The sequence below is a fragment of the Lutjanus erythropterus genome, chromosome 7 (assembly GCF_056507025.1).
Source record: "Lutjanus erythropterus isolate fLutEry1 chromosome 7, fLutEry1.hap2, whole genome shotgun sequence".
NCBI lineage: Eukaryota > Metazoa > Chordata > Actinopteri > Lutjaniformes > Lutjanidae > Lutjanus > Lutjanus erythropterus.
The window spans coordinates 13,743,432-13,765,927 of record NC_139323.1 but is presented as its reverse complement, the minus strand read 5'-3'; the positions used below and the strand labels follow the sequence as shown (position 1 = coordinate 13,765,927).

General features: G+C 39.4%; 2 protein-coding genes across 4 annotated transcripts in view; both read left to right on the top strand.

The window, feature by feature from the left end:
• Nucleotides 1-85: 85 nt before the first annotated feature.
• Nucleotides 86-2,916, top strand: coa7 (cytochrome c oxidase assembly factor 7). Its single transcript, XM_084722180.1, has 3 exons — nucleotides 86-572; nucleotides 694-834; nucleotides 2,201-2,916. Exons 1-3 carry the CDS (start codon nucleotides 467-469, stop codon nucleotides 2,644-2,646), a joined length of 693 nt encoding a protein of 230 aa, XP_084578306.1. The 5' UTR covers nucleotides 86-466; the 3' UTR covers nucleotides 2,647-2,916.
• Nucleotides 2,917-4,375: 1,459 nt separating this feature from the next.
• The window catches only part of ralgps2 (Ral GEF with PH domain and SH3 binding motif 2), a 98,397-nt gene continuing 80,276 nt past the window's right edge, over nucleotides 4,376-22,496 (top strand). The window contains exon 1 of one of the 3 annotated variants that reach the window (XM_084722814.1): nucleotides 4,376-4,635. The gene's annotated coding sequence lies outside the window, so the exon portion shown is untranslated. The remainder of the gene's footprint in view (nucleotides 4,636-22,496) is intronic. The other 2 variants (XM_084722815.1, XM_084722813.1) reach the window with 2 other exon arrangements.

Below are 22,496 nucleotides of genomic sequence, written 5' to 3'. Positions count from 1 at the left end.
TTGGACAAGCTGTACAAAACTATCATGTTTTATGGAGTTACAAGTCTGTGGTTAAATCTGGATAGGTTAAAGGGCAGACAAAAAGTTGGTCAGGGTTTGGAAAAAATCGCGGTTTGACTTAGGTTGATCACTCTCGCGAGATAATTCGCGGGTCTGGGGTTCTCTTTAGACGGACTCAGTGAACGAGGGTTAGAGATCCAGGAAGAGATCTACTGGAGACACACATGAGCATGTTCTTCTGTTTCCAAAGGAACACTATTTTCTGAGTACTTAAAATTCGCGTTTATAGCTTCTTTACCATTAACGGCAATCATCTCTATTGAGATTTGTATTGTGAAGAAACGCTTTTGTAACATCGCTCAGTAACTCACTCACCAAGGTCACAAGTAGTGGATGTGGTGGGAGCTAAGCCTTCAGCACATGTGATTGTAGTAAAGTTAAAAAAGACAGGAGTGCACGCTCAAATATGGCTGGACTTATCAACTTTGAAGATGAGAATGAAGTGAAGCAATTTCTGGACAATCTGGGAGTAGAGTACAGCTTCCAGTGCTACAAAGAAAAGGATCCTGAAGGTAAAAGACCTGCGCTGTTCTCAGACCAGTAGTGCTGAAACTCAGGACACCAGCTACAGATGGAAACTCAATGTTTGATCTGTTTGCCTAATCACTTATTCATGTGACATGTTTTTCTTAGGGTGTCAAAGGCTAGCAGACTACCTGGAAGGAGTGAAGAAAAACTATGAATCTACAGCACAGGTGCTCAAACATAACTGCGAAACAAATGGACATGGGGAGAGCTGCTATAAACTGGGAGCTTACCATGTCACAGGCAAAGGTAAAATATCACTGCAAAGCTTATTATTATCCTTGTTTAGCCTCTCTGCTGTTTGTGGTCATATTGCATTTTGTGTCAAATAAATGTAGGTTAAGGTTAAATGAAGGTTAATTTGATCACAGCTTAAAGCTACAGACGATGTCTATGTTCTATAGGGCTGCAAGTGCCGATTATTTTAGTAATCGATTAATTGATTGATTATTTTCTCAATTAGTTAATTAATAGTTGCTTATAAAATGACAGAAAATTGTGAAAAATGTCGATCAGTGTTTCCCAAAGCCCAGGATGATGTGCTCAAATGTCTTGTTTTGCCCACAACCCAAAGATACTCAGTTTACTGTCATAGAGGAGCAAAGACACCAGAAAACATTCACATTTAAGAGGCTGGAATCAGAGAATTTTGTCTTTTTTTTCTAAAAAAAATTCCTCAAACAGATTCATCGATTATCAAAATGGTTGGCAATTAATTTAATAATCGATTAATAATAATCAATTCATCATTGCAGCTCTAAAGTCATCACAGCTTTCACACAGAAAATGTGTGTGTGAAATAGGGCTGCAATTAATGATTACTTCTATTGGTGATAAATATGCTAATTATTTTTACGATAAGTCATTAGGCGATTGTTTACTGAAAGAAAAGTATTTAAACAAAACCCACTCTTCATGTCAGAAATGACAAGGAAAAGCAGTAAATCCTTATTTATTTAAGAAACTGGAACCAGCAAATGTTGGGATTATTTTGCCTCAAAAATGACTTAAATGACTGATTGATTATTAAAATAGTTGTCAATAATTGTCTTTTGATTGATTAATTGGTTAATCGACTAATCGTTGCAGCTCTATTGTGAGATGAGAGACAAAGATGGAAAGTACTTGAACTTTGCTCAAGTATGCATGTATGGGACTATGACAATAACATGAAATACTGGTGTAATAATTGTATTTGTTATTTCTATTTTTATTTTATGTCTTACTACATTTCCCTTTGTGCTGCTGTGCCAAATCAAATTTCCCCTATGGGGGATCAATAAAGGTACATCTTATCATCTTATCATCCTCTCAGGCAAAATGCATTGTACTTTATGGATGTATTGAAGTTAAGTGGCTGCTTTGCAAGATAAAGTTAAACAAGCAAAACATATGAGAACAAAAAGAAATAGTGGTTTCTCAAAATGTTGAGCTGGTTAAATGATTATCAGAAAACGAATCAAAAATCACTTGTTATCAGATTAAAATACCCAATATTTGCTGTTTCATACTACTAATGTGTAGACTAATCATTAATTAATGCAGCACTTCTAATTAAATCTTTTAATTGTGTCCACTTTTTATTCAAGTGAGGGATTTGACTTCTTTCCACCAGGTGGAGTGACTGAGTGCCTGAAAACAGCCTACTCCTGCTTTCTGCGCTCCTGCAACGCTGGAGGAAAGAAGTCTATAGATGCCTGCCATAACGTTGGACTTTTAGCCCATGATGGACGAGTTATGGACGGAACTCCTGACCTCACAGTGGCGCGGCAGTACTATGAGAAGGCCTGCGCCGGTGGCTTTGCTCCCTCCTGCTTTAACCTCAGTGCTTTGTTCATTGAGGGCAATGCCAAAGGGCTTCCACCAGATATGACTCAGGCTCTGAAGTACGCTAACAGGGCTTGTGAGCTGGGACATGTTTGGGGCTGTGCCAATGCCAGTCGTATGTACAAACTCGGGGATGGGACAGAAAAGGATGAGAAGAAGGCGGAGGAGCTGAAGAATCGAGCGAGGGAGCTGCATGGTTTAGAGAAGGAAAGGCAGCTCAAGTTTGGAGAGTGAATGTGACATTTATACTAAATTATCTTTGTTTTGGTTTGGCAACACATGTGGTGTTCAGTCAGGTTGTTTGTGAGAACAAGTATGTTTGTGCACAGACAAAACCTGTTCAATGTGTTAGGAGAAAGACAGGTTAAAGGTGCGTTTACCTCATTTACAGTCTGCAGACAGTAAATTCAGGGAGCAGTATTCATTTGACTATTTGTGAAGGTAGATTTTAGCAAGATGTATGCAGTGTAATGTAAAGAAATAAAATTAATTGTGATTAATGTACAGTAGTTGATCATTAATTATGCTTTCTGATACTAATTTTCAGTGACTTCCCCAAGCTACCAAGGGCCCCATAAAACGCCTCATAAACTTATGAATTTAACTTAGAACTTAAGTACTTAAGAATTTTTTAAAAACTTTTTGCTAATTAATCATATCTTTCTTTTGGCATCGGAATGCTTAAATTATGAGAGCTATAACTTGGTCTATTCAATGATCTTCCTGAGCATCTGTGGAAATGATTAAGGAAGACAATAGCCAACTAATGTGAAAAAAAGGCTCAGCATGATGTATAGACGCCAAAATGAAGAGAGGCTACCCCACCAGTGCTGAAAAAGGAGGAATCCTCCTCCATGCGCCACCGTAAATAAAAGTTTTAATAAAATGACTAAATCCGTCCCTGTCAAATGTATATATAAGGAAATCAATGCAGACTGCAGGGTCTTTGCAGTTATAGCCACCAGCACACACTTCTAGTGCATCATAAGTGATCACTGAAAAGCATTATGGCAGATGAAGTTATACAGGGCTGTTTCTTGCCATATGCGGACTATGTGTTGTCATAGGGGCCCCAAATCCACCAGGGGCCCCCCAAACAGTGTAATGTACTGATGATCTGTGTTCAGTAGCAGATCTGCCATTCAGTATCCCCACTGCTATTCAAATTATATATGTTCACTGTCCAGAGAGCACATCACTACATCACTCACGTTAGCACACTTATAATATATAATATATATATATAATTAATTTAGTATTTTTTATTACATATTTGTTCCTTGCATTTAAAAAAATAAAATGCAGTAGCTGTCTCATTTTGATAGATGATATAATGCAGATTCTGTAAAAGTTTTAATGATTTTCTTGATGTAGGGGTTTCCCAGTTCCCATTTATTATAATTTTGTATAAGATTAAATTGCTGGGGTCAACTTGTGATTTGAATTCGAGAGAAAATGATCTTTTTCATGCATCTAACCTCCTTTCCATTTAAAATGCAGCAGATGCAATGTATTACATAGCTAAATGCATGTCCATGGACCACTTCAGAAGGCTTGCATTTACCCCACTGTATGGCCCCCATAGGAGTAGCAACGGCCCCTACTACATATATTGTTTTCTGTAGGAAATGTTGTAGATTATACCTTTAAACTACCATCCAAATACTGTAAAGTGTAGTTAAAATAGTGTTGTCAACTACACGCCATTGTCCTAAGAGCCAATGTACCTCTATGTAATTTCGTCATTCATTGTGGCGCACAACTGTGATCAGACCACAAGAGGGAGTCAGAATCAAACACATGAACTTTGCGCCCTTTTCAAACCGCTCTGGGCGCTTCCTTTATCCTGAAGTCACTACAACAGGCTGAGCGGGTATGATACTCCCACATTTCACGATTATTACCGATACCGACTGTATTAGCAGCTTGCAGACGATGTGCACGCAGACAAGGGGTGACCTGTGTTTATAAAGAAGTAGAGTAAGCCGGTGTGTTGAGGATGATGGGCGGACTGGTCCTGCTGCTCGCTCACACGCCGGAAGCTCCGCCCGCCGTGCGTCTCTCTCCTCCTTCAGTCCTCATTCAAAACAGAACACAGCTGTTGTGAGGCTCATCGTCGTGTCCTGAGCGTTAGCCTCAAAACTGTTAGCTAGCTGTCTCCCGCTGGCCTCTGATGAGCCCACTGGAATATCTGAAGAAGGGACAAGAAAACGGCGCACTTCGGTGAGTTACAGAGCAATGCGGGGCTAAAGTTTGTTATCGTTTGCTACATCATGTAGAAAATCCCTCCACAGCCAGTCAGCCATCGAGGCAGCTAGCTAACGTAACGTTAAGCCGCACGAGCGAATTGGATGTGTTCCTTTTTACGTGCAGGATGCTCCGGTATCAAAGTAAATCGGCATCCGTCAAGAGGAGGGGACACGGAGATGGAGGAGCAACTGGGACTGGTCTTGGTTTCACTAATGCAGACTGCCTGACTGTAGCTGAGTGCACAGGTTTATTTTTCAGCCATTATTTTAATTTCCTCCTCCTCCACTCAGTTGAGGATACGTTCGCCCCGCCACACACCTAGAAGAAGCAGAGAGGAGTTTGATATCTGATAATAAATCATGCGCTCCCTCACTAAGCTAAGTTAGCTCACGATTCAAGCTAGCATCATGCTAATATGGAAACCTGAGTGAAAAGAGTGGGGAGAGTCAGTGAGGTAGCAATTTGTGATTCCTCCCGTGCAGTTTTACTTTTGTTTACTTCAGTCGCTTCTGTTCAGGCAGACGGGGGACTTTCCGTCGACCCATTTGTGCTGTTGTTGGCCCGGCAGAGCGTCTTTTACAGCCGTACCCGCTGCAAGAGCTCGGCTCTGGAGAGCTCATTGGCGGTGAACCCCCTGCACAGCTGCCCTCCGGGGAGTGCTTTGGGTGTGGCGTGGGTTCACCCACGAACAATACTGTATACAGACACAGTCTATCTTGTTTCAGCCACACCATATCTTGGTTATCGAATAGTCACATAAGACTAGTCGTGAGGATGTTTTGACTTTTGGAAAGGGGGTGCAAAGGCTCTCGACTTCGATGCCCTGAATTTATATAAATGAGGGAAAGTTTCAGAGCATGAGCTGGAGAGGTTCCTCCCCAAGTTCAGCTGGTAGGTGTTTGTCAAATAAATCACTCAGAATCAGCAAGCTGATCTATTGTGTCTGATAACCGTCTACATCCATTAATGCAATCTAATTTGTTGATCAATAATATCATTTTAAATGAGTGATAGTCTTCAATTAGGCATTAGTTTCTTGTAACTGTGTTGGACACTCAACCTTAGGGTAGGGATGCTCGATTTGACAACATGACAGGAGGTCAGTGGCCAGTTAATAAACATTATACTACTTATTAACTAAATTTGTAACTAGGATTGTTTGGATACATATACCAGAATCAGAAAATGCCTCTGGTACAGTCTGAAATGCTGGTGTTATTATCAGTGAATTCATTTATGTCAAAGTCAGTGGTCTCAGATTCGTACCCAGTATCAGTCGACACGCAAAGTTTGGAAATTGGGCTCAATATGTGGACGGAAAAAAATGTATCAGAACATCTCTACTTGTAACAAAACTAATGTGGTAAAAGGATTGACACTTTGCCTTTATGACATATAAATAAGATATTTTACTGCATTTAAAAGCTGCAAATGGATTTTAGTTGTAAATGCTTTGCATACATTTGAAATTTTTTTATGTAACTTTAAATACAGCTGGAACTTCATCCATCATGCAGGCAATCAAATGTTGGAATGATTCATAAACATAAACAAAAAATAAACTGCTCTCACCAGAGACAGAATGATATGCGCCTTCCCAAATAACAGCCGAGAGAAAGGGGAGTTACTAGTTGATATAAATGAACAAAAAGTTCTCATTGTGAATCAGTATTCAGTTTTAATCTGTATAATCAGTATTTATTTTCTTTGTGAATTAGAAGATGGTTGGTAAACTGGCCAACACCCTAACTGGCCTGCAGACGTTAAGTTGCGTATCACTGCTTTAGGCTATATCTGAACTGTTGTATCACAGATGAAGGTATGTTGACTATTTCAAGTCAAATGAATCTTTGATAATGGTGGTCAGATAACAGTGGTCAGTGTATCATGTCCTGTCACAGTCTACACTGCTAAAACCTTAAAGAGCTGTCTACAAACTTAATGTTATCTTCATTGTTCCCTTAATTTGTGAGGTCAGGAATATCCACAGATATGCAAATACATTGGGAGCACACACACACTTGAGTGGGCCAGCTCTATTAGCTGTCAAGCAGAATTAGTTTTAATCTGAATTCATGCCTTTTTCACTATTAGGCCTGGTCGCCTTTTTTCTTACACAAAGCCACTCTCTGCTCAAACCTCCTATCTAACACCCTCTTTGTCAGTGTCCTGTTTATGTGACGTTGCTGTCGCTCACCCCTCACACCCCACTTTAAACGTCTCTAAAGAATGTTCCATATCGATATTTAGTGTGGTTGTGTGGAGCTGCTGTTCACAACACTTAACATATGACCCAGAGGTCACCGGTTCAGACTGATGACTGGCGTACCTTCACAGTGCCATGGTGTTGCGTTATACGGCAAAGACTGAACCAATCTCATTTGACTTCAGCAGCATCCTTTAACAGTGAAATGGATGCAGACTGGTCATTAGAAGGTGTTGATGATTGCAGTCCCATCAGTTATGAAGGCATTGCTTGATTGAGAGGTTAGATAAAACTACAGTTAAAGTTGAGTCCAAAAGGGGATATGAGACCTAATTATTTCCAAATGCAAGAAGTCTGCTGTCCTCCATATGTCAGAGAAGGAATCTGTTTGGAATTTTTTTATGGTTTTTACTTTTTCTGATTCAGGCTGAACCCAGGAGTTTGTTATTATTTAAGGTATAAACTTAAAGCTACTTTGAGGACCTCTCATACTTTGTTGATTTTGAATGCCCCTGTGGACAGAAGCGGTAGTCTTTCCACTGCAATAACCACAAAATATAACATCAAAAATAAAGTTATCTAAATAAAAATCTCCTCCTGCTTCTTTCTACCTGGCTAACATGCTACTCACTTTAACTTTGCCTGTGAAAGTGTAAACACGGCTTGTTTTTGTTGATTTCAAGAAGGCAGGCATTAAGAATAGCTAAACAAAAAGTCTTCTCACAGATGGTCTTCTTTGCCTGTGTAGGTTATATAAAGGCATCAGTAATAAACTGAGTTGGTTTTATAATCAATTAAAACACCTTGTTGTAGCTTTAAAAGAAATCTCCCAGGATAAGGGCACAATGAAGACCTGAAAGAGCCCTCACTCTGCTAAACATCATGCTGCATTAGCCAAATTTGTCAAAAAACAAACCTCTTAACTATGTATTTATTCATTCGTTATCTGTAATTGCTTATTCTTGAAGGGTCGTGGGGGGGCTGTAGCCTATCCCAGCTGTCACTGGGTGAGAGGCGGTGTACTCCCTGGACAAGTCGCCGGTTCATCTCAGGGCTGACGCAGACAAACAACCATTCAGGCTCACATTCACACAGTTTTAGAGTAACCAATTAATGTGCGTGTTTTTGGACTGTGGGAGGAAGCCAGTGTACCTAGAGAGAACCCACATGGACACAGAAAGGCCCCACCCCAGCAAATCATACCGCAGCCCCCCAGCTGGCTGGGGCATTCAACTCAGGACCCGGTGCAGTGGTTAGCACTGTCGCCTCACAGCAAAAACGTTCAGCATATTAACTATAAGTGCTAAAAATAAATTAAAAAAATAACAAGGTTGCTAAAGATTTATCTCTGATGCAATATATACTGGAACTAATTTGCTCAAAATTTATCCAACGTCCTGCAGGTAACGTGTTCATTATTTGGATTAATTGTACAGTTATCTGTTGTTCTGTACTGTTACTGTTATACATTGAATATTAAATATTCATGAAATGTGTCACTTAGTCAGGGGTTGTCAGTTTACATAATGATAGAAAAGGGGTCCCTTAAGGAAAAAGGTTGGGAACTGCTGTTACAGTACAGAGCACCAGCGAAAGGTTCACCTGCAGGACAGAGGTCAGTGGGTGCAAACGGTACATCTGAAATGTTTACTCAAGTAGTCTTAGTACTGTGGCTTAGGTTTTAATCCAATACAGTATTCAATATTCTATCCAGCGTGGAGATTTGCACTGTTGGTCTTAAGCAACACAAGTCTTGTGTATCTGTACGCCTGTTTACAAGTTCTGCATTGAATTATCATCGTGTGTCTTTGGGTTTATCCTGTTCTTCGTCTCTCTCTTCCTGAAAGCATCACATTGCATATGTGTTGCTTGCCAACAGAAACAGTGTGCATGCCCGTAGGGTACGCCGAAGCTCAGGAGTGCTGTTCTTATTTTCAGTTACATCATTTTCTGTCTAGCACATAATTATCTATGGCTAAATGCTTTGTTGTTGTAAGGATGTAAGCCGCAATGGTTCTTAATTGAAAAGTGTGGTCATGTTGCAATCAGAGGGAGAAAATTGTTAGAGGGCATACCTTTAGAATTGGGATGGGACAATACACATATCTGATACTATCATGATACTTGGGTGCTGATTTCATATGTGTTGTTATTCTACAAGTGTTGTGATTTAGTATCATAATTTATTATGATTTCCGCTCTTTTTTAACACTAGATCATGTGAAAAACTTGAATCATACCCTTCTAGAGATCATGAGTCATATTTCTGAAAACAGTTAATCACATGTTAGGCAGTCTTAGTTATTTATCAAACGCATGCTTTACTGCATATTAAATCGTAAATAAAACACTTTGTAGAAGTAAGCTACATTTAGCTGTTTCTGCTCAGCAAACTGGTGCCATAAGAATACAATGAATAAATTAAGATGTTAAAAATTTTTAAAATTAATAGAGCCCCTGAAAACTGCACACTAGGGATGATGGAACGGTTAATCAGTGATTATTCTGTCATTAAGAATTTGATAGATCAAGTAAAATTTAATCCATGTACTATCAATTAAAGATCGGAAGTATTTTAGATAAGATTTTATGAGCATGCTCATAAAAGTGCATAAAATGCTGTATGTTTCACAGATTGTGTAATGCTGTCGGAGACAATGTAATGTGTTGCTGTGGAAATAAGGCTTTGATTGCGGGGGAAAAACAGTTTTGGTATTGTTTGAGATAAGACCTTGTGTACATACATTCAAAAATCAATTCAGGAATTGTGAAAAAAAGAAACACTTCCACCCTTACTTTAGGATGCACTTTCTGAATCATCTGCTTGGATAAGACACCCCTGAGCGCCATTTGAGCACCAGCTACTTTTTAGATACTATCCCTTGGTAACGCTACATACCACCTCCACCTTCCGGGCGAAGCTAATCCCAGACATGCCTTGTATACGTGGGCCCATCTGTTCAGCACTGTGGTGTAACTGCTCTGTCCAAGGCCTGCAAATGTGATTAGTTAGAGATTACATCTCTGTGTGTGAAATGAAACTCCCCTCTCCGAATCAGAGCCGTGTTTACAAGAGAAAGGGATAAAACACTGAAGCGCCTTTGCGTCATCCAAGTTCAATCCCTGGTCTTTCTCAGGTTATGTTTCTCAGTCCTGCATTACATCACGTTTGCTGCAGAGTTTATGTGAAATGTTCCTAGATGCAGTAAGAGTGTGTCTCTGTGAGTAACAACATATAGAGTGCAGTTCAGTTTTCTGAGCGGATAAGTAGTCATCTTGTCGCCTCCTGAGTGCAATACATATTCTAGAGGCGTTTTGGTCTGCATCAAGCCTTTTTTTCTCTGTGACCTCCAACCACTGCTGTTGCTCAGTTGCCAGGGTAACTTTATGCGTGCGTCTGGCACATCCATTCAGCACAGATGGAACTGCGAAGTCACATGTCGTCACACTCTTCCTCTGATGCCTTCCCAGCCTTGGCTCTGTCACTACAAGTACAAATACAAAGCCAGTTATCTGTGCTCAGTTTTTGCTCTGGTTTTAATGTCGACTCCACAATGTCGTCCAACTTCTCTGTTACTATTGGGAGTAATACAAAAGGTCTCTGCGCCTGACAAGTTGTTTTGGAAAACTGATAAATGCCACTGTGCACGATTGCGTGTTTGATAAAGACTTTTTATATATGAGGTGTCTCTAATGTTGCTGGCAGTTGTGTGAAGTGGGTGTTGTAGATGTGAGCTTGGCTAGCACCTGACTAGCTGACTGTGTGCATGACTGTGAGAAGTAGGAGATAAAAGACAGGGATAATGCTTTCACTCAGACATTTCAGAGGTAGGCACTACGTTTCACTGCGCAGATTGAGCAATATGTCTTTTTTGCTGTTCAGCATTTGAGGAAGTTGTGCAGAACTGCCTCTTCTTATTGTTATGAATGTATTTGTCATGTGGTTCCTGCTGTGTTGCAATCGCAGCTCTTGTTTAGGAGAAGTTAGAGGCCACCAAGAGCAGCCGGACACAGACACAATGTTGAAGCTGTTGAAAACTGTACATATAACCTCGTGACTGATAGCTGAATCCCTCTCTCGCGCACACACACACACACACACAGACAGACAAAAACACAGCCCTCAATAGGCCAAGCAGCGGCAGGAGGCCTGGAGCTTTGAGTACATTTCAGCCTGAATTCAACCACTGATGGGAGTGGCTCACACATCAAGGGCTATGCAATGAGTGGACTGATGCACAACTCTAGTTCCTCGCTTCTCCTTTGTGTTACTCTGCTCTCACTTTCTTTTTCAGTTTGCTTTCTTGTTGCGAGTGGGATCGTATGCTATTTTTGTCCTGTCTTGTCCGCCTGAGTTTTGTACTGTCTAATTATTAGGCAATATCCCTCACAGTGTGTTTAGATATACTACGTACACCAACCCAGAAACCCCTGCTTCCTGCTTCTCCCTCCCTCGTGTCAATTTCTGGGGTCTTTTTAAAATATGTCTGACTTTCACTTGAGATCACTGGTGCCAGTATGATACCAAATGAGCCACACTTTTTGAATACATCAGTATTTTGTCCTAACCTACACAAGGCGTACATTAATCTTTACTGTAGTGTATTTTATGAAGGAAAATTATGATTTAAATTATCAGCTGTATCAGCTATTTTGTATTAATAATCTGAATCTGCTCAGTAATTAAGGTTATAAAACAAATGTAGCCTACATGACTTAAAAGTGAATAAGGAACCAAAATAAAACTTTTGGTATGTGTTTTTGGTGCTCTTTAATAGTATTTAGAGTTGATACCAAGCCCTACTTGTAAACAGATCACCAACAGCTCAGCTCACCCAGCTGATGGGTGTTAGCTGGGATTGGTGCGTGAGGTTGTAGGTGCTTGGGGTCATGTGGTCAGGGGTCAAAGGTGAGTTCAGGGACAGGGCTATAGTAAAAAGGCCCAGCCTTAAAGGCATGCAGAATGTCAGCTATGAGGGTCTCTCGTTCCACCTGACACTTTCAGGCTGGTCTTTTGCTGCCTGTGTCATGTGGCATTTTTAGACAGCATATCTGGAATATTCTCAGCTGAGGACCAAATGCAGATTAGGAACCATGACAGTAAAGATCTGCTTAATGGAATTTGGTAAAATAGCATATTTTATGATTTGCAAATTAGGTGCATTTTAGTAACATTAACATGAGCATTAAAATCATTAACCTGGATTTAAGAGGGGGTCCAGCTTTTGAATCAGGCAAAACTTACATGGTTCAGAAATTGTAAACTAAAGTCATCTGGTGGAAACATTCGATTATTGATCATACAAGTGGGTAAAAAGACAGACCAATTTCTATATATTTCTATATCGTATTTCATGGAGCACCACCAGGCTCTATTCATGTCAGTGTTGATCTGTAGTATATCTTTGCGCAGTCTTTGGAAGTCCACATTTTGGCAGCTAACATGCTGGTACTTTACTAATCAGCAAAACAAGAGAAGAAGATGTTTTTAAACCAATGAAATGACACATACATTTGTACACTTCTGTGATTGGTTTGAATAGTGTTTCAAATGAACCACACCAAGGGGGTAGATGCTCCAGGGTTTGGTTGAACTGGATTAAATAAGGCTGGTGTGAACCTGCCCTACGTGTTGAGGCGGCTAAAAATGCTCAAGTTGTCTCTCAGTTTTATGCAAAGCTGTTGTATTTCACTGCATTAGTTCTGGTGTATCAAGTAAACAACTAGCGACCGTGCATATTTCCAGAATCCATTGCAAAAAGATGTGTAAACTCCATCCTCTGGTTAGGATAAACAGGTCTCTCACCAAATGAGCACATTCACATTCAGCATCATTTAGCCTAAAATATGTTGGAGTCCTACTTCATATAACTGCTGTTCTTACTACACTGGACCAATGCGTACAATATGCTCAGGTGGTTTTAGTAAAATGGGCATCAGGACTGTTGTGGTGTTTTGTTCTACACATTAAGGATCAGGCCACAGTCCTCTTTCTGGCCCAGTTGTATACAAACAGAGAGATGCCGCACCCTTCCACTTCCCCTGCATATTGTCCTGATCCCACCAGTCTGTATCAGTACTGGAGACAAAGCTTTGTGATCCCACAACACAGCCTCATCTATCTCTCTAAAACCCTGAGTGTTTTGGCTTGAGAGTTAAAATGAGAGCCGAGCCTTGGCTATGTCATGGAAACTTGTGAACTTGGTCCTGAACCCTGCCAAAGACAATAGATCAGATACAGACAAACATAATTCCACCTCTTGTTCCTTTTGCTCTCTTGTTCTTCCAACATTTTCCTGTAGCACTCTTTACTTACCCTCAGACAGGCCCGACACAGGTACTCTGTGGGCTTTTTGGCCTATAGAACACAGTACATAACTATGAAGCCTTAGCCTCTGCACCTGTCCTGTTCTTATGTCTCCTTTTTACCATCCATCACCTCTTTGATGAGTGAACAGTGATGATTCACCTCCTAAGCAGATGTGTTTTCCTCTGTCTCAAAGAACTCATTTAGATTTGTGTGACTGAGACAACCTGTTTCCTGTCGCCTTTGTCAGGATTCCCACAGGTCGGGTCTCGACATGCACACAGAGACTTGTACTCACATGCCTACAGTTACACTTTACATCACCAACTGTCAAACCGCCTGTTTAGCCATTTCACTCACACCATTTTTTCATTCAACATGAATGTCATGTGACATTCACAAGGCAGTTAGAGATACAGCACAGACTGTACTTAAAGCAATTCAGATGCAATACTAATAGTAGGGCAGAACAGCTAATAAACAGTGAAGTAAATGGAATCAATTGTGACATTGACATTTAAAATGCAAACTGTTCATAGAAAACTCAGCTAAATATCAAATCAAGCACTTCCTTAACTAACAGCCAGCCCGCTGTAGTGCCAGCCAGTGAAAAAGTTCCCGGATGTTACAGCTGCAGTCCAGATTAAAAGAGTAATACTCAACAGAGAGTTGATGGGGAAACCAAAGATTAGATGTCTGGAGCAAACAGGGTGGAGTTACGCCCTCAAAACAGATCATCACCAGTTGTTTTGAAGTATTTTGGATTTAAGGGCAAGTGATGTTAAACATACGTAATGTAGATTTTGCCGCTATGGGTCTGTCTCATATTAAAACAGTAACAAAATGTATTTGATGACATCTGAAGTAGCGTGTGATCATGACAGTTTTTTTTCCTCACCGTTAAACAGCTAGCATCTGATGAAAATCCTTCCTCATGCTGACGCATCTGAGGTATCCCGTGTTTTCACTGAAGTTATAGCAAATAGCATCTAGCAAGAAAATGCACCGTTACCTTGATTAAGTTACAAATTTCTCTGGGTTTGTTGGAAACATTTGGGATAATGTAAACACCCAACATACGATGTATTTAGTGTTAGACATTTTAATACATTTTCTCATCCAGACTTGTTTAACTTCTGCTTCTGTTTTTCTAACTGCAAAGCTTTACTACTGCAAAGTGTTGCAGTTGTTTGTGAATGCTGTCAATTACAGTTCTTAGAAAGACTGAAAATCGGAATCAGCCAAAATCGGAGTCAGCAGGTCAGACCCTTAAAAAAATCAGAATCAGCCAAGAAAATTGAAATTGGTGCATCTCTAGTTGACATCCAAATTTTGCATACATCTTTAAAGTAGCTCTCAGAATATTTGATAAAGTAAAAATTTCTGTGTATTTCATCAACTATTACCATAGATAATAATGAGATATAACTGAGTGGCTTTCACTCGTGGGACATTGTAGCAGTGCATTGCCTCGTCCCACATTATGTGGCATTTATGCAACATTTATGAATTAATTTGTGTCCTCCTACCATGCATATCAGGAGTTTTACTCTACTCCATTTTATTATTTGATGTTGTGTAAAGTAAATTTGCAATATTCATTCATATTTAGGATTTCTGACATTTCTAATTAGCTTTTGTAAATGAAAATGACTGCATTTACCAGGCTCGGGGTGTGTAAAAGACTGGCAACTGACAAAATGACAAGAACTACCTTGAAAGACTTGATGGACAGGTCTAAGTTTGATTCTACGTTGTACGTGAAAGGGTAACCTGAATATTAATTGTCTTTTGTCTCACAGTTAGAATCTGATAAAGCTTAGAGGGATGGAAAGATTTGTGAAGAGGGAGGGCGACATTGCCGCTGGAAACAATGTCTTTCCTATTTTTAGTCGATAGATGAATGTTTAGTAGCACATGCATCCTGTCTGTACTTGTCCTCCAAGAGGAGTACAGAGGCTCGAACCATTGGTGTCTGTCTAACTTGGGCGCGTTTTGTAGTTTCTGTGTGTCTGTGTGTGTGCACAGACAGAGTAGCCCCTAGCCATACTGCTCTGTGGGAGAGGGAGGGTCAGTAAAGGGGTGTGAGGGGCTCATTCAGGGGGAGAGAGGGGAAGAGGGAGAGGGGGGAGGGGAGCGGTGCAGCCGTTGAAGAGATACAGCTGTTTCTCCAGTCTCAGCTGTTGCTCCTCTTCCATGCAGGCTTGGTTTCTCTCTCTCCCTCTCTCTCTCTCTCTCTCTCTCTCTCTCTCTCTATCTCTCTCTCTCTCTCTCACACACACACACACACACACACACACACACACACTGGAAGAAGCACACAGTGTAACATTGTTCTGCCTTGTGTGAGAAAGATGAAAGAATCAATGTTTCATAGCTGCTATCAGATGGGAATAGTAAGTACGCCATGTTAGTCAGAGAGGGAGCCATGGCCAGATTAGGCAAAATCTGTCTCAGTGTTTTCAAGACATTTTATTGTTGTTTCTTCTTGTCTGTCTTGCTGCTTTTTCTGCATTTCTGTCTCTTTTCTGCCTCTCTGTTTGATGTGTTTTTTCTTTGACAACCTTTTCTGCTTTTTCTCCTCCTGTATCTCTTGTGTTTTCTCTTGACCTCTGTGTGTGTGGGTGTTGTGTTTTATTCCCCCACGTGACCTCTGACCTAGTGAACTCTCAGAGCAAACAACTCTGTGTGTGTGTATGGGTGTAGTTCATGTCCCTCTTTGACCAGCTTTGGGTGACAGCTTGGATGTAGTTTTGGTTGTCTTTCTTGTAAATCTGCTACCAATTATCGATCAAGAAAATAATTAACAGATTAATTGACATTGACTACAAGATACCACAATTTATACTTTGTCAGAACACTAGTGTATATAAAAAACCACGACGCAGAGTTCAAGGAGTTTGTTAATGCTAACCCGGGAAACAGCAACAACAATTGTTACACTGAAAAAGTGAGTAACATCTGATAAAAGTAAAACCTGTTTGTAAAGCCATTGTAAGAACTTAAGTGGCATTATTAATTACTCAGTTCGGTACTTGGTATTGGCAAATGGTTTCAGTGCATCCAGGACAATGAAGACTGAACTGAACTGAGGTCTTCAACAAGCACTTAGATAATTTTTTATAGCCTCAATACTTTCGATGCTATAAATTGAGCTGCTCAAAACAATTACATTCAATGTTGATTAATCTGTTGATTAGTTTCTCGATTAATTGCTTCATTGTTTGTTCTATAAAATGTCAGAAAATGGTGAAAAATTGTTGATCTTTGTCTCCCAAAGCCCAGGATTACGTCTGCAAATTTCTCCAAAGATATTCAGTTTACTGCCATAAAGGACTAAAAAAACCAGAAAGTATTCACATTTAAGAAGCTCGAATCAGAGAAATGTTACTTTTTTCCCTTAAAAAAGTAGTCAAACTGAACCAATTGTCAAAATAGTTGGTGATTAATATTCAAGTAATCATTGCAGCTCTAACTAAGAAACATTTAAGTATTTATTAGGGCTGTCAAAGTTAACGTGTTAGGAACGCATTAACACAAATTACTTTTAACTTAAAATCGGACTTTTACTCCAAGTCCGATTTGAGAACTTTTAAATATTAATTTCATGCCGATTGATCAAAAAAGTGAGGGAGGAGGGATGTGCTGCATAGAGGATGAAGGGAGGGTGAGCAAGTGTGTGAAGTACTGACCGATATAAAAACTTCTTTGAGGATGAATCCTGATTTTTCTGTACAGTTCTGTGATTTAAACTACAGACTTGAATATCTGTCGCTGCAAAGGCCAGACTGACAGACTCTCGTCTCCTCCACAAAACGTTATCATAATATAGACTGAGCTGAATAAAGGACAATATTTTATTAAAGAAATAAACTATTATTATTAATAATAATACTAAAGAAACAAATTAACACATATAAATAGTAACCTTTTCCTAAAATATTGCAGGTTCTATCATATTGACATTTTAAATCTGAAACCTGCACTCTGTCATAGAAACTACAACTGACTATTAAAGTTTTTAGTGCGTTTTGGCCTTAATGTTAAATTGAGCAGGTCAGTATGCTCATTTGTACCTGGATGTCATGTTATTAGTTGAGCTTTTTTTTTTTTTTTGCCAGATGCAGTACTTTTGAGGGTTTTTGGACGATATTTGTCATCCTTTTTGGTTAATATCCCTTTAAGGTACATTTTGAACCAAAAAAAAAAAAAAAATTAATTTGCGATTAATCACAATTAACTACAGACCCTCATGCAATTAATAGTGATTAAAAATTTTAATCAATTGACAGGTATTAATACTTTTGACAACCCTACATTTTTGTGTTAGACATTGACACACTCATTGTTCCTCCTGTCCCTTTCTTTACTGAATCCTACCTCTGCCCTCCTCTGTCGGCAGCGCTCTGTTTGTGTTTTAAGTTGTAATTGGCTGTTTTATCGGCCCTCAGAGACGGGGCGATGCCATGTTAGGGGAAGTCATGCGTTCAGCACTGTGTGTGTGTGTGTGTGTGTGTGTGTGTGAGCGAGTGTTAAGCTGTACGGGAGGCCTGTTATCTCAGTCTTGCTCAGTTAAGCAGGTTCAAAGTGAAGTGACTTGCGTTCTGGATCAAAACTAATCTCACAACTAAATGCTCCAAAGTTAAAATAACAGTATCAGCAACACGGGGCTCTATATTCTTATGTTTTCCTTGTCTTTGTCTTACTCAAATCTTGGCTGCGCAGGTCACACACACAGGATATATGACTAACAATAGCTTGCCTACACTCTGTTTGCTTTTAAAGACACTGCAGACTCTGAGTTTCGGTGTTGGCTGGTGCACTTCTCTTTTGGGTCAAGTATCTGAGCAGAGTAGGCCAACTTAAAAGAGGACAGAATAACTTGTTGGAGGAGGATGAGCTCATTGTTATAGAGACGATATATTTTACTGTTGTATCTGGGGAATGGATGGCTTGACTGATTGTACTAGTAGAGTACAGCAGGATGAGATGCAATCCTTTTGTATTTTTCAGTAGAAGTGCTCCCTGACTTTCTCTAATCTCATTCTACCTCATAAAACTACCTCTTAAAATGTTGTATCTCCAAGTTTGGCTGCATAGTTGGCAGGACCAATGAGCAAGCAGTCCTCCCACACAATGGCATCAACATGTGTGCATCTAGGAGTGTGCTTTGGAGAAATGTTAAAGACTTTATGTCCTTTTTGTCTGGTTGGAGCAGGTGCGTACAGTGGGATGTTTGACGATTAGTCTCTACCTTAGCTAGTTTCCGCTGCCTGGATGTACAGCTTGGCCTTTTTAGAAAGAAGGTATTGTTGTATCCTTAGTGTGGGTGTTAGTGTGTGTTTGCTCTCGCATAATTGTACAGTTTCAGCTTGCAGCATGCCGTGTCTCTTAAGTCAGTGTCTCACTCAAAAGCCCTGAGGCCCCATCCAGAAGCCAGTTGGGGGAAATGCTATGTGTCTGTCTTTGTGGTAGCATCAATGTAAAGGTGAAAGAACCATAGTCTGAGTGGCAAACAGAGATGGAGATGAGGATGTTTTGCTCAAACACTGTCTGTCTGATGACGTCCTGTTGAACTCAAAGACTGGGAAGATTTGTTCTTGTCACACAGAGACACCAGTTGCAAGTTTCGTTGCCAAGTTTCATGTCTGATCCTCTGGTACTGATTTTGGCCAATTATGATTTTCTTGATTTCTAAAGACCATGACTAATTAACAGCACACACAAACATTTTTTTACTTTTCAGTTGTAATTACACAAAAAACAATGATTGTTAAATAACTTGGACGTTGTCTCCAGGCGTGCTCTAGGCTACTCCCACTTGCTCTTTCAACAGGGCTGGTCACAATGCTGTTGAAATCGTGCACCGGAACGACACTCCTGTGAGGAAATAGAATATTTTCAGTTTGCCGAATCAATTTTTTAAGTGCTTTAATATTCAATAATCATGAAAGAGTACATCACAAGAGAGTCAATAAAACAAATGGAATGGTGGTCACATTGACATTTAATTGATGAGAAAAATGTGATGCAGACTTGCACTTGTAGCAGAGAGGGAGGGAGAGTGCCACATAGTATTCTCAACATGATGAAACTAGTCATAAAATCAGTCCAGCATTTGATGGTGTGGTCAGTTATAGCTGCCATGGACAGTCACTGTCTGTGTCACTGTGCACGTGACTTGAACCATCATGTGTAGCATGCGTGTACATTTGACTAGCACAAAAACGGATTTATCAGACATGATGATATTGTCATGGCTGATCACGCTGAAAACTGGCAAATTCACCGGCCAGTTGGAATATAAGGAATAAAAAAATTATATGTATAAGAAAGTAGGTTTTTCTTTTTAAGTGTACGACTCACAAACCATGATAACTTGAAGAAAATCAGATGACAGAACAAAAAGCTGCTTAAAAACTCAACATAAGTTGTTCAATGAAAAATATGATAAGTGTTATAGTGGTTATGATGTAAATTGACCAGCTTATGATTTGACTTGATTTCTATATGGGGACTCACAATTAGATTAAAAAACGGACTCATTCAATTCTTACAGTCCTAACATCAGCTGGAGTATTGGTCCAAACTGCTCTAACAGTTCATGTATGATACTAAAAACTAAAAAGAATGGCTACCAAAACTGTACCCATGACCCGTGACTGCCAGCCTATGTTAAAACCTACATGAAATGACTTCCAGCGACTCTCACCCAACGTTTTCTGTGGCTACCACGATTAAAGCTGCACATTTCAGTGTACTTACTGAAAGGTGTTTTCTATAAAAAACAGCTACAGGAAGTGTTGCCCTTGCATTAACAGCATGCCAACATCACTTATTCTCAGTGGTTTCAACACTTCCTTGTCACTTTTACAGTTTTGTGGTGTTGTTTTTAACTAAATCTTCTCGGTGGTTTGGAAAGAACAGACTATCTGAGTCTAATCAGGCTGCCTGAGATTGAGATAAGCAGGAAACCTCTGAATTAATCTGCTGTGACCAAAACTTCAGATAATGTCTTTACAGTGTTGACCCTAAGCAGTGTGTGTATGGAAAACAGACTCTGAGACATGCAACAGTTGTGCAGTTCATTAGTGACCATGGACAGTTACAGTAATGCTCAATTTTATATTAAAACTGTTATATATTTATCCAACCTGCAGGTTTGTCTAATTGCACCTGATATTTCACAGATTCCTTTCTTGACTATAAAGACCTTTTGTTTAGAATATATAGGCTAAATAGGTTTTCCTTGTAATATAAAATAATTTTTTCTTTTTAAGTCATTGCCAAGTCTATTGACAGTGATGCTGTAAAATCATTATATGTCATGTTCTGGATGTAGTATTCCAGGATACAAGACAGAAAGTTGTGAAAATCTCAGCTGTCACGTCAAAACAAACTGATATGCAGGATCCACATTGCAACCTGAGAGTTGAAGAAGGTTACAGTATTGGTCCTGCCAGTGAAAAAATGGCTCGTCCAGAGCCAATCAGTAGGTTCCTTAGGATAAACAATGAAAGTGTGATTTGATGCATGACAAGTAAAACTAAGCCATTAAAGTTGCAAACATGTCACCAAATGTTTTTTATGGCAATAACAACATACCTTACATATGGCAGATATAACATCCACTGAAAAAATGATCTTTCTTGTGTTTGTGTCTCCTAAAATGTCTGAAACTGACTACACTTAACTTGTATTTGTACAAAGTTTGTTACTAGAGAGATGTTTTGGAGTAGATGTCTGTACACTTCCCTAAAAGCTGAGATTCAAATATACCCTGGGCAAACTAGATATGGTGAACTGAAAGCCAATCACTGTAATGTAGGCAAAAATAAAATCTGAAACCTCTGGTGCAGAGAGTCAGAGAGTGAGAGTAAGCAATAGCTGTGTCTAGGGCTGGGGCGATTCGTCAACGTAATCGACGTCATTGATTACAAAAATACATCAATTTGAATATCGTGTGTCAACATGTCACTATGAACTGCTATGTCTGGTCGGAGCATGGATTCACCCAGAGAACAAGCTCCAGAGAGCAAGACTTGGCACGATCATCCAAAGTGTGATCGTATTTTAGACAAAGATCCAACGTTTTGGCTACACAATATATGAGGATTATCAACACATGTAACACTGTCACTTAAGATAGATTTTCCAGAAGTCTCTTCATCACCCCGTGTTAAAAGTGGTGTCTGCACCGCTGCTGTTAACTTTACACCATGCGTCATCTAATGGTGTTTTTCTGCTGTTTTGTACTTTGTGTTCACTTTATCAGCCATGGATGAGTCAGAAATGGCTAAAACTAACATTTAAGACTGTCTGCAATTCATTTGAGTTTCCAGAGAAATGACATAAAGTATTTTCTTTGGCCCACGCTGATGCAAAAATAATGCCAGTGATTATCTTAACTCCATGTCATAACCAGGTCAAGTTTTAAGTCAAAATACTGATTGTCCAGTTCAGTGAAGGCTTGACAGTAATTAGTGATTCAATTAATATACATCATAATTTCTTTGAGGCCCAGTATGTTTTCTGATCAGGCATCTGACATTGAGTCTATTAAATAGGGTGGGAATTAGACAAAATTTAAAATATGCCATGATTATTATAATGTTCTGTCTTTTTTTCAGGATTATGATTGAATAAAATTGACATATTTATGAGACATGTTTTTGATATGCATTTTAGGTGAATGAATTGTTATATAATTAAATAATAAATTAATAATCAGATTAATTAAATAATAAATAAAATAAAATAATCGATAGATTAATAAAAAAATAGATTAATCATTTAAAAAAATAATCATTAGGTGCAGCCATAGCTGTGTCAGCCACTCCTGTTTACAACCTAACAAACAACTTGAACAACTAAAAGATGCTAACTACACTTAGCATTCTGATTTGTCGGTGGTGCCGATTTTGGTGCACATCTGCCGATTTTGGTGCACATCTGTGTCTGGGTCTGACGGAGGCTCATGTGGCCAAATCTGTCTGATGTTTTATCTAATGCTAAAGCTAGCTGTCTTGATGCACTGCTCTCATATTGGTCAGCCAAATGCAAACAGCGGTGGTTGGCAGGGCACGAGGCCAGATCCTTCTTTCTAAATTTTGTATGCAAGCAGGCCATGTTAAACAAAATTCTGATCATAGCACAGTGTTTTTACATACTTAAAAATGTGTCTGTAAGGGAACTTAAAAGATAAATAACATCCAGTGAAATAAGTAGGCCTTGCTATAAATCAGTGTGCTTCATGACATTGTAATGGTGTAATACATCCAGCAGTAATAAGGCTACCTCAGTAGAAAGTAAAGCAAAATC

What these genes read in the sequence shown, in the direction of transcription:
- coa7 (XM_084722180.1), top strand. Translation starts at nt 467, where the DNA reads ATGGCTGGACTTATCAACTTTGAAGATGAGAATGAAGTGAAGCAATTT. An exon ending in CAAAGAAAAGGATCCTGAAG is followed by an intron (nt 573 to 693) that starts GTAAAAGACCTG and finishes TGTTTTTCTTAG; the next exon opens with GGTGTCAAAGGCTAGCAGAC. An exon ending in TTACCATGTCACAGGCAAAG is followed by an intron (nt 835 to 2,200) that starts GTAAAATATCAC and finishes TCTTTCCACCAG; the next exon opens with GTGGAGTGACTGAGTGCCTG.